This window comes from Palaemon carinicauda, chromosome 18 (assembly GCF_036898095.1).
Source record: "Palaemon carinicauda isolate YSFRI2023 chromosome 18, ASM3689809v2, whole genome shotgun sequence".
NCBI classification, from domain to species: domain Eukaryota; kingdom Metazoa; phylum Arthropoda; class Malacostraca; order Decapoda; family Palaemonidae; genus Palaemon; species Palaemon carinicauda.
In genome coordinates, this window is record NC_090742.1 from 80,381,518 (window position 1) to 80,398,451 (window position 16,934).

The following is a 16,934-nucleotide window of genomic DNA, read 5'->3' on the forward strand; positions in this document are numbered from 1 at the left end:
CGTCAAGCATTCAAGGACAGTGTGTGTATGTGATGATGGTCATTGAGGGGTTTTCCTGGCACTTTGTGTCTGTTCTCGCTGCGACATAGCAAACTCCGTGCTAAATAACATGTGGCTGAAATTGTGGCAGTGGAAGATGTGGTAGGGATTGATGTAAAGTGTTGATAAAATGCCCCAAGTGGGGTAGAGCAGTTGATGGGTTGGAGGGGGTGGGGGACACTTCGCCTGCCCTGCCCACTTTTTGTGGTGCTAACAACTTCTCTTTTCGTGAAATTTGGTTCAAATTTCGTCCTGATGCATGACACCATCGCCTGCTATGGCTCGTGAAAAGCATGAAGATGGCGTGTGAAATATCTGAATTGCCCCAAAAGAAGCGAAAGAGTTTTCCCTTCAAACATTTTTAGGTCATCATAGGCTGCTGGCTCTGTGGCACGGCTGAGTACATACAGACACACACATACATACATACACGGTGACGGGGTTACGAAGTGCACAGTGTTCCTTAATTTTTTTTCAAGAGGGAGGAGGTGGAGGATGAAGAGCGGGCTTCGTAGAAGGAATTTCTAATCTAATGGCCTCTTCTCGGTGTTACAGTAGCCCACCTTAATTTCCCAGCGTTGATATTGATCAGTGTGAAATGTGTTGGAGTGAATATATCACAAGGTATATTTCCCCCCCCCCCATCTAAATGGTGTTCTCTCGCTCGAGAAAATGTTACAAAAACAACTTTCGAATTTTCCCTTTGCTACTACTCCCCCTGTTTGACATTCCCCCCACCGAATTGGAAGTTTGGGGGGACAGTGTTCCTTACTTTTATTGATTAGGGGTTGGAGCTTTATGTGTGTGTGTTGGTTAAATCCAGTTCAAGTGACTGCCAAAGCATAGCAGCTCATGGGAGAAGCACAGTGGTACTGATATAGGAAACTAAAGGGGGCCAAGTAGGGGTGTTGCAGCTGCATGGATAGTGAACATAGATAGGTGTTGATCTGGTGTTGTTATTCTTTAAATATCCTTTGAAGTTTCTTATTTTACATTTTATAGTTTTTCTCTGAAGTTGAGCCAGTCTTTTGTCCTGTTATGCTGTATGGAAAGTTTCCTCAGTTAGTGTTTTGTAGAAGTTATTTTAGTGTTTAAAACTTTTAACATTCATGAAATTTCTCCTTTATGACATTTCTCGGTAACCTAGCTAAAACTCACTCCTACAAATAGAATGATAAAAATTCTTTTAATCTTGAACATTATGATAATTTGGCAGGAAGGGGAGTCAATTGAAACGATGAAGGGATTTATTATAAAAAAAGTGTTACTATGAAGGGTACATCCTGACACTATATAGTTGGTTGTCATAGCTTCCACCCATGGCCTTAGAAGGTGAAAATTCTTTGGTGAATCTATACTTGTATATAATAATTTACAATTAATTTTTAAAGCAAACTTTTGGATTAAAGCCCCCACCCCCTGTTCAGCAATTGAAATTGAACTGATTGAACAAGCTTGAACTTTCTCCTCGGTTATCAGATTTCAACGTTATGCTTTGGAAGTTTTGTGCCTTTGCTTGCTATTCAGATGAATCATTGCTTAGAAAACCAATTAGGTTTTAAAATTGTAGTTTCTTTACTTCACGACCGTACATGTGGGGTTATTACGTGTGTGCAAAAACTTAATAGTCCTGTTAAACTGCGTAACTTTTTCCAGATTGAATTTTCAGTAGCTTGCAGTTTAGGATTTGATTAGTGTTATTGTACAGTTTTGAATTTTTGCAGGAATTTTATGATAAGAAATATCTTTTTCATTAAGGGAAATGAAGAATAAAAACTTTTATTATTGCTCTTGGACATTTTAGGTATTGGGACAAAATAGAAATTTCACAATTGTGATAGTGGAAGTGATTTCAATAACAAGTAAATAAACGGTTTTTCTTTTATCCAGAAATTGGCATTCGGGTGAAAATATTGTACTGTATTGTACTTATTTTTGCCTAAAATTAGCATGTATAACACACACAAAATACAAAATTCTGTTGATTTTATGTTGACAGTATTATTCAACAAAAAAAATATATTCCAATTGTAAATTCAAGATCTCAAAAATTTACTTCAGAATTAAAACCTTTTTAATGTAATCCGAGGTTACAACTAACCCTATTTGTTGTAGTCTTTCTTCTTGCATTTATTCATATGCAGTAATGTATAGTATTGCATAATACCAACTTCAACAAACATACTATCAACTGTGCCCCAATTCTTAAAAATATACATAATTTCATATAGTGATCCGTGCAAAAAAGGATTTTGTTATCCTCATGGATAATAATTACTATTTTACAGGTATGTGGCCACACTAATTTGATTGAAGAATTTTGTAGATTTGCCACCAATTGTAAACTTGTAGACATCAGATACATTAGATGGCTGGCTCAAAAGTATTTTACGATTTCAGTATTCGAGCGAGTACTTTTCAGTATGTTGTAGTAGGTTCTAGTAAATTGTAGTTTTTGTCTTGCTCCAAATGATCTAAATTAGCACAAGGGAATTAACAGATTTCATATTATGGATTACTGTATTATGAGACTTACAATAATTTTTGTCAATATCACCTTGTATAGTTGAGACTTGGTGTGAGCTTATGGTATATATCAAAACTCCATCATAAGTAACACTTGAGATGAAAAGTGTTCATCACTAAGCCGCTGCCCTTATTAAGATTGATTTAGTTGTTTTGAAATGGGAAGGTTACATTCAGTGTCTATGGCATTTCAAATTAGTGAATGACGTACATCCATATAACTGTAGGCTCTATATTTTGGTTAGGTTTAATGCTATTACTGATTGAATAGTTCTGTATACTGTACAGTAAAATAGACTTTTTCAGTTATGCTGGAGTTAACCTGAACTACTTTTAACTTCAATATTGCTGAAGTATGTTTGGAATGTCTAGTATTAGTGTATGGTCTATTTGAGATAAATTTGGGCTTCTTACAGTGAAGTGACTGCTGTAAATACTGTAGATAACTATGCTCTGTATTATAAAGTGCTACTTCTAGATTTTGTTTATAATGGGGATAAGTAATTATAGGTTTTCATTTAAATCCAGTTATTGAAAATGTGTTCTTTACAGTGCTGACAATATTACTCAATGAGATGAAATTGTAATACAGTACAGTGTACCAAGTTTTGTTCCTTGTGTTTTGTCCGAGTTTATGGTCTGAGAGATTTCAGAGTTTCATCTTATAATTTTGAATGTTAACTGAAAAAAAGTTTAATTAATTATGAAGTATCTAAAATTGAAGTTTGGTATTTTCAAGTTAATTTGAATTTCATATATTTTTCATAACCTCAGTTTGTGGATTAAAGCTTAGTTTTTGCTTATACTGCACACTGTACAGATATAGTTCTAAAGACTGTCTTCAGGGAAATTGAAGGTCATCAATGCTTTATAGTCTAGAAAAGCATGTACGGGTAAAAAAAATAGTAAACATACATAGGATGCATTTGTAAGGGGCTTTCTTATTTATTGTGCATAATGTTGTTTGTATTATCCTTCAAGGTATATGGAGGGAATTTTTTTTGGCTCGGTCTTATTATTAATACAAGCAGTCCCCTGCAGATTTAGTATTTCTCAGTTTAATTTAATAGTTACGGTATGTATCACAAATGATTTTCTAGTAAGAAGGGAAAAATATCAAACAAAATAGGCAAGTTTCAAGACGAGTGTGATACATGGTTGATATTATTTTTGTCTGTTTTCTTAGTACATGTTCAAGGATATTCATAATGGCCGTCTTCATATTTTCAGCATTGAACGGGCTAAAGTTAATATGTAGGTTTAACTAGCACGCACACTTGTTGTTCAGACCCCTAAAAGGTTAATAAAAAAGTTTTTCTACATTGTTATTGGTTATTGTTTTATGAAAGTAGTTGTGTTTATAGTGCATATTCAACAAGTTTATTTTTTTATTTTTTTTTATTAAGGTTTTAGGTTTGATTGAATGGTAGTTTGGAGAAGGAAGCCACCTAAAGCATTGAATATGGAAGTCTGTTTATGTTTTAAGTTCTTTATGTACGCTACCGGTACCACATGCACACAAGTTATTGTCCTTTAGCAAGAACACAGTATTGTTTGACCTTTTGCGCAACAAAGGGTATTGTATAGAGAGATATCATTCATTAAAACAACAGACTATATACTATGCAGTATACAGTACATTATTGTTAAGGTCGTGATTTCATTGCATCATTCAATTACTTTGTATCTTATCCATGAATGCACTTCTGCACAGGGAAAGCATAGAAATATTTTCCCTTTATTGCACTACTGGACAAGAATGGTTTTACCTTACATTAGACTGATATAGTACCAGAACTTCTCAGATTACACTGTATTTCCAAATGTCAGTTGATTAGTTATGTAACTTGATACAATTTCGGATTGGTATTAAAGTTTCCCTTTGTCTGGAGCTTGTTGTTTTTCTGAGGTTGTTATTTAGTTTGAGGCTGGCATTGTTATCGGGGGTGTACTATTGTTTTATTTTTTGCGAGATGGACAGACTTGCTCATATTGACGTTGTTCAAAATCTTGTTCATTGATGTTGGAAGACTATAATTTTTTTATTCTTTTTCTGAAGGATACTTTCTACCTTTATCATTAATCTACTTATTGATACTTTTTGTGAAATCTGATTTATAGTTTTTATTGAAAATTATAGAGAAGGACTTTCAGATTTTTGTCAGCCGTTTTAATGTTACTGTATTTGCTATTCTTTGGTATTTGTATTTATGGGCAAGGAATTTATTTCCAGAACTTAATATTTTCATGTTGACTTTCACACTGTTTATTCTTTGAGGGTAATTCTGTTTATTCTTTGAGGGTAATTATATTTCCAAGAGGTAAAGGAAGTTAAAACATGTATTGGTCTCAAAGTTGGTGAGATGATAGACGCAGCACTGCATTAGTTCTCTTATAAAGTTCATTGACCCCTTTTTGTGAAGAGCATTAATTTTCAAACTGAAAAATTTAGTACTGGAAAAACCCATTTTACACTGAATTTCCATTTAAAAGAGTATATATTGAATAAATTTTCAACTAATGAAGACGAGGTGAAAGTGGAAGGCTTAAATCATCTAGGGTAACATGGAAAAGGGTGCACTAAGAAAGGAGTCTGTATACTGTACCACTACTACACATGTACATTACTGTGAGTAATTGCTCATAAGAATAATGCAACATGCTATTTTAATTATATTCTTGAATCACTTTTTATTATGAAAGCTCATAGAGCTTCTTGTTTCCTTTTTAAAATTCATAGTTCACAATTCACTTTAGAGGTCAACAGTTTAGTGTCCAACTTACATAACCAATTCTGTAGTGAGAGGTCAAGTGTCATGTACAGTATGGTACATAGTTTTGTATTATCCGGTCAATCAATATACTACCCTCCTTGTATAATTAACCAAACTTGAGGTGGCAATTCAGAACTTTACATGTAACATAATGTAACAAAGAATCATTCAAGCTTTACCTTCTGTTCACCAATACCATTACCTGAAAATTCTCTCTCTCTCTCTCTCTCTCCTCTCTCTCTCTCTCTCTCTCTCTCTCTCTCTCTCTCTCTCTCCTCTCTCTCTCTCTCTCTCTCTCTCTCTCTCTCTCAACAGGTTAGTAAGATGTAGGAATGAAAGAGCACTGGATGTTGGGCAAGTTGGTGAACCCCCCCTTGAGTAACCTCTGACCTTCCTTGAGTCAGCTGGGTGTGACTGCTTTGTCAAGAAACTCCCATGCAGGCATCAATTACTCTGGTTCTTCAGTGGCTCTTACCAGATATGGAGGTATACTGTAGGGGGGTTCCGAGTAGGGTTGAGATTTATTGGGATGCATGGCTAGAGATGATGGAGGAACTTGAAATTTTTAATGAATGCGAAAGTTTCTCCTTCCAGAATTAATTTTTTTTCCAAGGGAAAACTTGATTATGAAATAATTTGTTAAAATTTTAGACTGAAATATTTAATTTAAAATTATTATTTCTTTAGGGTACAGTAATTGTGAATAGTAAAAATTTTTATTTCCTGAGGGTACTCACATTATGGTATATAACATTATGCTGCAGGTTTTTTTTCTGCCGTTCCTTAGTTGGTTACCGCCTTTATTTGGAAAGGGTGAATGCCCTCCCTTGTACCTCTGTGATGACATCAGAAGCTTATATAGTAGTATAGTACTATTTCTTAGTTTAATTTAAAAGGTTTATCTTTATGCTCATTTTCTTTTTATAGAATAATCTGGTTTCTCTCTTTACACAGTATTTTATTTTTACTCCTTGTGCATAATAAGGTTAATGGGTTTTATAAGTAACTAGGAAGAGTTGTTATTTTGGGGTTTTCTGCAATGATCTCGAAGTTTACAGTAAACATTATGATTTCTTTCGTTCACAGCAATTTTTTCACTCTGCTGTTACTTGTCCCATTTAATTTTAGGGTTTTTGCTCTTGATGTAAACCTTAATGACTATCATTTTAGTAATAATTTATGATGTTTTTTTCAGGAAAGGTACAGTGCTTTATATTATAACTGGTGTTATGGTTCAACTATGATAGTGAATGAATATGTACAATTTATACCTCTTAAAGGGAATTTGTTATAATTAATTTATATAATTTTTTTTTTTCTTTGTGGACGAAATCTGTCGGGTTACATCTTGTGTAGCCATTAGGCCTAATTTAGTTCAATTTCTTTGATTTTCTTTAGATACTTTCTTCAATGTTGTTCATAGTTTATATACTCTAAGAAAGTGGATTCAACCATGGTTTTTATCCAAAAAAATATAAAACTGAATTTTTCCTTTTTTTTTTAAATTTTTTTTTTTCTTTTCTGGCAATATCCTTACCATTCTTTTTTGTTTCAGATGGTGGAACAACATTTCTGCTTGCGGTGGAATAACTACCGCACCAATATAACAGCAGAGTTCGAGACCTTGAGGGAGGGGGAGCACTTCGTGGATGTCACCTTAGCGTGCGATGGGCACCAGCTTAAGGCACACAAGGTCGTTCTGTCTGCGTGCAGCCCTTACTTCAAGGAGCTACTGCAGGTAAGATTTTGTTTATGATAGGTGGCCTTATATGCTTGTAATTACACACACACACACTCTCTCTCTCTCTCTCTCTCTCTCTCTCTCTCTCTCTCTCTCTCTCTCTCTCTCTCTCTCTCTCTCATATATGATTTGGTGAGATTTAATGTTTTAATACTTCAAAGCTGTTTGGTGCTCTTAAATAATGAACCATTTATTTGAGATGAATTTTTACATATCCATCATTTATTACCTTAGAGATTAGTATTTGATTTTTTTACTTGTCCTTGACTAATTTCTAGTCTATCTATTGCTTTTAAAATTGGTGAATGATCTTTTTATACTATTTTTAAGACTTGTGGGTTTTATATTTTGCATTTGTTAATCATAAAACAGTAGCTGTAGTCTTTGGTGTACCTTTATAGGAGATCACATCCAGGAAGTGTTTTTGGTAATGTTTATACCGGCCCTATTACAATGGATGACCTTGCTTCTGTTTTGCTTTTCTCAGTATGTCAGTGTTTTGCTGCTTTTCAAGAAGAAATATTTCACAGGAAACCTTAAAAATTTATAGTATCTTCCATGCTATTTCATAGTTGTGTTAGTTATAATGGTGAAGTCCAGAATAGACATGCCGGCTTTACCCGCTTCCTGTAGAGAAATGAGTACTCCTCATTGAGGTGAACCCAGAGAAATATTAATTTCAGTTGATGAATCTTCAAAGACAATATGGCCATCCTTAGGTCGGTAGGGTATTCTGTCAAAGGAAAGACTTCTGTAAATCCTTTTGCCATCTAAGGAAAAATTGTCCCCCACTCATGAATCATCATCTGCCACACCATCGGAATAAGCCTTTGGCGTGAACCCTTCTATCCTGCTCAGACCCCTCTGGTAGAGCAGTTCATTGCCATTCCTTGCCTTCAGGGGCACCATCACCTTCTGAAAAAGGGTAATTCCCTTTAGCACGGATGATTCTTCTTAAATTGGTGCACATTCTGCTGCTGTTGAGCATTCACTTAGCACGCAGTTATTGGACGCTGAGTATTTCACTGATCGTACGCAAGTCTTCTTACCTATTGGCATACAATCTACTGATCACAACTTCTAATCTACCGAAGCTCGGACTCGTTGAATCTTCATGTCATACCTGTTTGTGCATGCTTCCCATTTAGCGCAAATTCTTTTGAACTCTAAAATTCTCTTCGACACCCGCTCCAATGCTAGCATTCGTCTCTCGCCCCTGGATTCACACTCTTTGGATTATAAATGCTCACCTGTTTGTGTGCGATCTTGAGTGAAGGCGCATTCTGCTGTGTGATTACATAATGTATTCCAGTTAGTGCGCCCTCATCAGCGCATAGATACACTACGCACTTGCGCTCACTAGTTAAGGAATATTTACCAGCCTTTGTGATTTCATATGATCGCACACGTGTACAATCCTACGCTCGCATGGCTATGGCTCGCACTCGCCTTACACTTCAAGGAAGCCTTAGCACTCGAATGTACCCAAGTAGTAATCATTCATTTGGTATCTTCACACACACCTCTCCTTTCAGGAAGTTTTGTGCAAGCGCGCTCACCTTTGGACATGATCCTTTGATTAAAGAAAAGTGTATGGCATGTGACCACTCCTAACAGTGCACATGCTCTCCAGATAGCACTTATTGTTCTGTTTGCGTGCTCACGATCATCCAGAGTATGCAAATATTGAGGCTACGGCAATGGCTTGTCTCCAGCCAATATTAATGGAGTACCACTGGTCAGGAACACTGGCCTTCTTCTCGTCATTGTCAGGATCTATCCAACCCTGAGAAGCAGCAGGTCGAACCTAGTTCTGTCTGGGGAGAAGGGGGTCATTTTCTTGGCCCACCAGTCGGCTAACCAGTAGACCAACTGTATCTTAAGATGGAGGGATTCTGAAGCTTCTAAATTTGCTAGACAAATTGGTCAAATGCCCAGGTTAGGTAGAGCTCAGCATTTTTTCCCCCCGAGGAAGTGGAGAAACTCCGGCTAGTACTCCCTTTTCCGCTGTACAGTCATGTTCTGGACATCTAGAACTGCAGTACTAACTCTAAGAAATAAGGCTTTGGGTCCTTTGAAGTCATCACTTAAGAACACCCCTGCATCTCAAAAAGCAGGAGTATCTAAACCAAAAGCTCCATCTGCTAGAATGATTAGTTGCAGATGCTACACACCCCTTTTGTCCCTGTTTTGGCCAGCCCAGTTTGGGAGCAAGAATCCATTAGGGAAGGCAATTCTCCCCTGCAGCTGCCACAAGGTGGGGGATGCTTAGCAAGGTGGCAGTGCCACGGAGCAGATACTGGACAGTGAAGGCCTCCGACATGGATGCTGTCTCCCATTCACTGGGTCTTTTCTTCCCCTCTCTCAACTCTAGTGCAATCATCATACACTCTGAACTCAGAGAAAGACCTGATTCTTCAGGCAAAAGTACAATAAATGGAAAGGGTGTACTAAAGTGGTCCTTGCGGGGTCTCCAGACTTCTACAGTTGACTTCTCCTTACGGAAAAGTAGACTGGGGTCTGGGGACTAGTAATTGACCTCACCTCTTTGAACGAGTGCAATTAGTACTATTCAAGATGGAAGTAGTAAGGACTGTAAGAGTGGCCATCCCAAAGAACAAGTATATGCTCTCTCAGGACCTGAGTGACATGCATTTCTGGATTCCTGTCCATAAGTCAAGTAAGTTCCTCCTCCTCATCAGAGGTGGAAAGGTCTTCCTATTCAAAGTACTATGCTTTAGACTGTCGACCGACCCCTTAGTATTAATATGAGTACAGTAATCACACTCAAATCTGCTGGGGGGGCATGCCAATACAATTCTGGTACTGAGATACCCGGACAATTGGTTGATCATATTAGATACCCGGACAATTGGTTGATCATATCATTCTCCTGGAGGTAACTCTTCGACATCGGGATAAACTTCTTCCACAATCTGGGTACCGTGGTAAGTCGGGAGAAATCCAGTCTCCTGCCCAAGTAGTGGGTAGAATACTTAGCGATGTTAGGAGACGTGACAAAGGGAAGAGTATTTCCATCTAATGATTGGGTCAGAAGTCTCCGAAGAGTAGCGTTCCCTTTTCTACACCATCAACATTTCCCAGCATGTCATTGGCAGTAGTTATTGAGTCATCTGTTATCATTAGAGAAACTATTCCGTCATAACTGTCTACATCAATGGTTACTTCTATGGTGTCTGATGTAACACTGATCACCGATCAGCTAGTTCCGGTGGAATAGGAAGTGAGGTCCAATCTAGATTGGTGGCTGAAGGACGAGAGTCTCATAGAATGAATTATTTTATAGTGTCTTCCCACAGAGCAACTTTTATTTTGTGGATGTGTAAAAAGATGTTGGGACATCCATATGATAAACTAATTCTTTGCAGGCCACTGGTCACAAGAGGAGAACCTACACATCAACCTTCTGTAACTGAAAGCGGCACTCCATCCTTCCAGATTTTGTTGCGAAAATTCAGAATCCATCCAGAATCGATACTAGATTAAAATATTTCTCCATCTCTTCACTTGGGGAAGCAACCTGACAATCCAGGGAATTTACTTCTTTCCTCTGTTAGAGCAGTATGATGCTCTCTGAAGCATACTTGACCCTTCAGACCATGAATACAGAACCTTTTCATTAACTCTGGCAGTCAAAAAGATATCCAAAAATATCATCTCCTGGCTTTGTGCGACAATTAAGAGCACAAACCAAGGCAGCAAGTGAGCCTGAGGAACTGGCGCAGGCTTGTGCTCTCAGTGATAGAAGAGTAATTGTCATGTTAGCCTTTAGGAAGAACCTATCAGTGTTCAAGTCACTCGATAGGTTTTCTTTAAGACATTTTAGTACCTCCAGCAGGTGGTGTAGTATACCTAGCTCTGTCATGTAACAAGAAACGTCTTTTCCAAAATAGTGGTTGTGATATCACTCTAGGGTGAGAATGAGAATGGTTGGCGTATTTTCCTTTTCTCTTTCTTGGAGTGCAGCAGTTGAACTGTTTTGTAGCTAGACCTTGATGCAGGCAAGCTATCATATTGAGTTACTATTGTATTTTAGATTAGGATAGACATGCTTTTCCCCTTTTCTCATGTACATTTGAACTGAGGTTTGTTTTGCTCTGGTGAAATCAATATGGTTTTCCCTTGATATGAAATTTCAAGTTGTTCCGTAACCGAAATACAAACCACGCTATTTACATTGGGTTTACTTTCGGCGTAGCTAAAAATGACGAGCCAATAGATTTTTAACGAGGGTTAACTACCCCCGCGCTAGTTAGCAAGGGGGTAGGGGAAGGGGTAGCTTGCTACCCCTCCCCCCCACACACCGGTGAATTGTCTCACTTCACTCTTGGCTCGGACGATGTCCAGACGTGTCTGTCTTTCGTCCTCGCTTTTGACAGCCTTAATCTGTTTTCTTTTTCTCAGACATTGTGTGTTTGGAAGTTGGTCTCGCTCTTCATCGCAGTTATGCGGAAGTGCCCTGGACTCTCCGGCCGCCCCTGTGGTACCTTCATGTCGGCGGTCGCGACGGATCCTCACACCCTTTGCCCGCAGTATCGAGGTCAACGGTGTGCTAAGGACTTAACGTGTAGTGAGTGCAGGGAGTGGTCTACCTCTCAGTGGGAGAGGTTTGCCCGGCGGCATAAGAAGTCCAAGAGAGACCTTTCTCCTTCAAGGGTTGCCTTGAAAGAGGAAGGCTCCAAGGACTCTTCTTCCGCCGCCCAAACCTCCTCCGAAGCTCCCACTCTGCCGGCCTCTCGTGAGAGACCGCCGAGTGGTGGCATAGACCATTGTTCTGTTTCCCGATCTCGGGGTGCGGGAGAGGGCGTTGCCTCCCATAGCGGGGCGGCTCCCCCTCCTCCGGGGGAGGATTTTGATTCGAATTATGGTGACCATGCTGTGTCTAATGATGATCTCTTTCAGCTCTGGGCTTCCTTGGGGCTTAAGGGCTTGCCCTCCAAGGAAGCCCTATTTGACCTTATCCAGTTGGGGGCTGCTGTCAAACAATCGCCGGTGATAGCAGAGGTAGACCCTCTGTCTATTGTCGACGTGGTTGTGGCAGAGGCTTCCGACGGGTCTGGTCAAACCTCTGCTGCTGCTGTTGCGGACGTTGCTGAAGGCTCTACTCCCCCTTCCCAACATCCTTCGAAGGGGAAGTTGAGTCCCACGGTCTCTCCTGTGGGTGCGGCTCTTCCTCAGGGGAGCGCTCTGACAGAGACTCCTCTTCGGAGGACCGACGATCCGGATGACCTTCCTCATGGCCGCCTTCGCCGTAAGGCTCGTCGTCCTCTTCGCCGCAGGGGCCTCCCATCTCCCTATAAGGGAGTCAAGAGGCGCCTTTTCGAGTCGTCTCCGCCGCCTTCCTCTGCAGAGGATTCTCCTCGTCGGGAGCAGACCGTAGCAGCCATGTCCTTGGACCTCTCCGCAGATCGCTCGCGATCTCCTACGCCTACCAGACCTTCCACTTCCGGCGCAGATGCGCAGCAGGCGCCTTCTAACCTCGTCAACCGACGGGCACCGGTCCCTTCGGGGCAAAGGGATGTCTCCCACGGTGTGGGTGCTTCCCTTGCGCATCAGGGTTCCCCTGCACGCGCAGTAGCGCACAAGCGCTCTTCTGAGTTGCAGCCACCAGACTCGCCGCGCCAGCGCTCTTCTGCTTGTCAACGCTCTCCTGATCGTCAGCTCTCTCCTGCTCGCCAGCGCTCCCCTGTTAGTAGCCAGCGCCCTTCTGTTCCTGCTGCGCCATCGCTCTCCTGAGCGCACACGATCTCCTGCTCGTCAGCGCGCACCTTGTTCCTGATGCGAGCCAACGCTCGCCCACGCGCCCTAGATCTTCGGATCTGGACGCAGGCAAGGACCTTACTGCTCCGCCTCGCCCATGCGCTCCTGTGTGCTCATCTTCGCCTGCGCAACAGCGCGCTCTTCAAGAGTTCCTGCGCGCCCACGAGCCTTCATCTCCTGAGCCCGTTCGCGAGTGTCTGCCCTTGCGCGTTTCCTCGCCACCTGATCCTGCGCCCCAGCTATCTACGCGTCGACACCTTCCTGCGCGCCAACGATCTTCTGAGCGCCAGCGCGCCCATGACTTGGATCGCCATAGGTCCCCGACGCGCGCACTCGCCAAATCGCCTGTGCGCGGTTGATCGCCTGCGCTTACTATGCTCCATCGTTCTCCAACGCGCCATCGCTCGCCGACGCGCCATCGCTCGCCCACGCGCCATAGATCTCCAGGGCGCCGTCGATCTCCTGCGCTTCACCATTCTCCTGACCGGCAGCGATCTCCTCTACCCTTGCGCGCTTATTCACCTGCGCGCCCTCGTGCCCACTCGCCCGTGCGCGTTTATCCCTGCGCGCCTGCGCTCCAGCAGCCACCCGCACGCGATTCCTTGAATGCTCCATCGCGCGATTCCTTGAATGCTCCATCGCGCGATTCCTTGAATGCTCCATCGCGCGATTCCTTGAATGCTCCATCGCGCGATTCCTTGAATGCTCCATCGCGCGATTCCTTGAATGCTCCATCGCGCGATTCCTTGAATGCTCCATCGCGCGATTCCTTGAATGCTCCATCGCGCGATTCCTTGAATGCTCCATCGCGCGATTCCTTGAATGCTCCATCGCGCGATTCCTTGAATGCTCCATCGCGCGACCCCCGTTCTCGCCAGGTTCCGCAGCTTGTGCCTGCGACAGGGACGCGTACTTCCAGATCGCCATCAGGATCGCCACCGCGCAAGCGCAGGTCTCTCACCCAGGACCAGGAAGAGTCTTCGGAGAGGTCTAGGCAACATTCTTCCCTTTCTTCTTTACAGGTAGGCCCTGTTGCGTCCACTCCGAAGGATCAGGCGATCCCCTTCCCTCCAGCGGGAATTACGGACACTGCGTCCGTCACCCGTCAGTCTTGGTTTGGTCACCTGATGAAAGCAGTGGTGCAGGCTGTGAAGCCAGCCCCCGCTGATCTAGGACTCAAGCCAAGGACAGACTCGCCCCCGCTGAAGAGAAGGAGAGGAGTGGACTTCGTGGTGACTTCTCCCAGGGAGAAGTTGGCTCCTAAGAGGTCCGTCATGAAGGCTCCATCCCCTTCGCGGTCGTTTTCTCCTTCTCCTGTGGACGAAGCCTTTCCGTCCTCAGGAGAGTCCAGCGAGGCGGGGGCCTCTCCCATGGCACCAATGGGAGAAACCCCACCTCGAGGAAGAGAAACGTCTTGCGTGGAAGGTACCTTCCAGACCTCTTTGCTGGAGTCCTGTATCCCGCCCAGGAGGGAACCCAAGGACTCAAAGACGATTCCTAAGTCGTTTTTGCGGATTCGTCCAGAGCCAACCAGACCCTGGGAGAACGTCCACGTGTCTCCCCAAGAAGAGCCTCTGGGGACGGGAGACTTAGCTGCCAGTCCACAGGGAGGAGAGCAGCATGAGTCTGAGCATGCCTTCTGGCAGGTCTTGAATCTGATGAGGCAACTCAACAGGTTCAAGGACCCGGAGATCGCCCCTCGCGAAGGTAAGGATACGGTCCTAGACCAAGTCTATGGTACCCAGAAACCCCCGAGGGCCAGCATGGCTTTGCCTTTGTCCCAGGGGGTGAAGAGTGCCAGAGACAAGGTCGAAGCTCAACTCTCGGACCTCGCCTCCTCCAGCCGTTCCTCTGCCGGGAACAGACTCCTCCCACCTCCTCGTTTACAGCAGAGGAGGTATTTTGAGATCATGGGGGAGTCCAGCGTAGCTCTTCCCCTCCACCATTCGGTGGAAGAGCTCACATGGGGAACTCCGCTTGAGAAGCTCTCCTCCCGGCAGGTGACATTCTCGGCTTCGGAGATCCTGAGCCAGGAGAAGGTCGCGGAGTGTGCCATGCAGGCCACTTCTTGGCTGGACGTCTGGCTGGGTTCTCTGGGCATCCTATTGCTCTCCGAGGACTTGTCTAAGGAGAGCAATAGGAAGGCCCTGGAGATCTTCCTCCTCTTGGGCACTCGCTCTATCGAGTTCTGGCCCACTAGGTTACCAACCTGTGGGCCAACTCAATCTTGAAGCGTCGTGATGCGGTGACCGAGAAGTTCCATCCGAAGGTCCCCGCCGTGGATGTCTGCAGGCTCAGACACTCCTCCATCCTTGGAGGAAGCTTTTTTGAGCCAAAGGACGTGGAACGCACAGCTGAGAGGTGGAGGAAATCGAACCAGGATTCGCTCCTCCAAAGGGCCCTCACATCTCGGCCCTACAAGCCTCCAGCTCCGCAACAACATCAACAGCAGCCTCGCAAGACACCGAAGCAGGCTCCGGCAGCTAAGACTAAGGTGTCTAAGCCCCATCCCTTTCCTGTCAAGGACAAGAGGGGTGGTAAGTCCACCAGGGGAGGCAAAACTCCTAGAGGGGGCGGCCGTAAACGCTAGGAGTGGCAGTCCCCCCGCGTGTCCACCTGTGGGGGGATGCCTACAAAATTGCATGCACAGGTGGCAGCAACATGGGGCTGATTCTTGGACGGTCTCTGTGATCGGCCAAGGTTATCGCGTCCCATTCACAACATCTCAACCTCCCCTGACAGCAAATCCAGTGTTGTTGAGCTCCTATGCCATGGGATCGGCAAAGGGGCTGGCCCTTCGGGCGGAAGTCGAGACCATGCTCAAGAAGGATGCTCTCCAAGAGGTCGTCGACGGCTCCCCAGGCTTCTTCAGTCGACTCTTTCTTGTGAAGAAGGCGTCTGGAGGCTGGAGACCTGTCATCGATCTCTCAGCTCTGAACAAGTTTGTCAAGCAAACTTCGTTTAGCATGGAGACAGTGGACACGGTCAGACTTGCAGTGAGACCACAAGACTTCATGTGCACACTGGACCTGAAGGACGCGTACTTCCAGATCCCAATCCATCCGTCTTCCAGGAAGTACTTGAGATTCAGCCTAGACAGCAAGACCTACCAGTTCAAGGTACTGTGCTTCGGTCTCTCCTCAGCACCTCAGGTGTTCACCCTGATTTCGTCATGGGCGCACAAGAACGGCATCCGTCTCCTCCGATATCTGGACGACTGGCTGATCCTGGCAGACTCTGAGTCGACCCCTCTTCGACACCGAGACAGACTTCTAGGACTTTCCCAAGATCTGGGGATCATGGTAAATCTCGAAGTCCTCTCTGCAGCCGTCCCAGCGACTGGTTTATCTAGGCATGTTATTAGACACCAATCTCCACAAAGCCTTTCTATCAGACGACAGGATAGCAAGGCTGAGGAGGGTGGCAGAGCCCTTCCTCAGGCGGGAAGAGCTTCCAGCCCAATCATGGTTACGTCTTTTAGGTCACCTAGCCTCCCTGGCCTGTCTAGTCCCGAACGGCCGTCTCAGGATGAGATCCCTGCAATGGCGGCTCAAGTCCCGGTGGAGTCAGGGCTCCGATTCCCCGGACTCTCTGGTCCCTATAGGACCCACGGAACAGGCGGACCTGCGGTGGTGGCTGATCGACGGAAACCTACGAAAGGGAGTGGATCTTCTCGTCCTTCCCCCGGATTTGACACTGTTTTCGGACGCGTCAAAAGAAGGGTGGGGGGGCCCACATTCTGAACCAGAGGGTCTCAGGCCTTTGGTCAGAATCAGAAATGTACCTACACATTAACCTGCTAGAAATGAAGGCCGTGTATCTGGCTCTTCAACAGTTCCAACGGACCCTGGTGGGCCACTCCGTGGTGGTGATGAGCGACAACACCACCGTTTTGGCTTATATCAACAAGCAGGGAGGTACCTTTTCACAACAGCTATCCCATCTTGCAGTAGAGATTCTGAGGTGGTCCGAAGTCCACTCGATAACACTATCAGCTCGCTTCATTCCTGGCAAGAGGAATGTGCTCGCCGACAGTCTGAGCAGGGCTTCGCAGATAGTGAGTACCGAGTGGT

The 16,934-nt window shown here is 44.1% G+C and overlaps 1 protein-coding gene across 8 annotated transcripts in view; it reads left to right on the forward strand.

The window, feature by feature from the left end:
* Window positions 1-16,934, forward strand: part of LOC137657908 (protein abrupt-like) — a 417,288-nt gene that overhangs the window by 118,798 nt on the left and 281,556 nt on the right. For 5 of the 8 annotated variants that reach the window (XM_068392551.1, XM_068392554.1, XM_068392552.1 and 2 more), the window contains one exon: window positions 6,895-7,077. In XM_068392551.1, the coding sequence (XP_068248652.1) occupies window positions 6,895-7,077 (183 nt within the window). Of the gene's footprint in view, window positions 142-225; window positions 664-6,894; window positions 7,078-16,934 lie in introns of those variants that run through there. The other 3 variants (XM_068392550.1, XM_068392557.1, XM_068392558.1) reach the window with 3 other exon arrangements.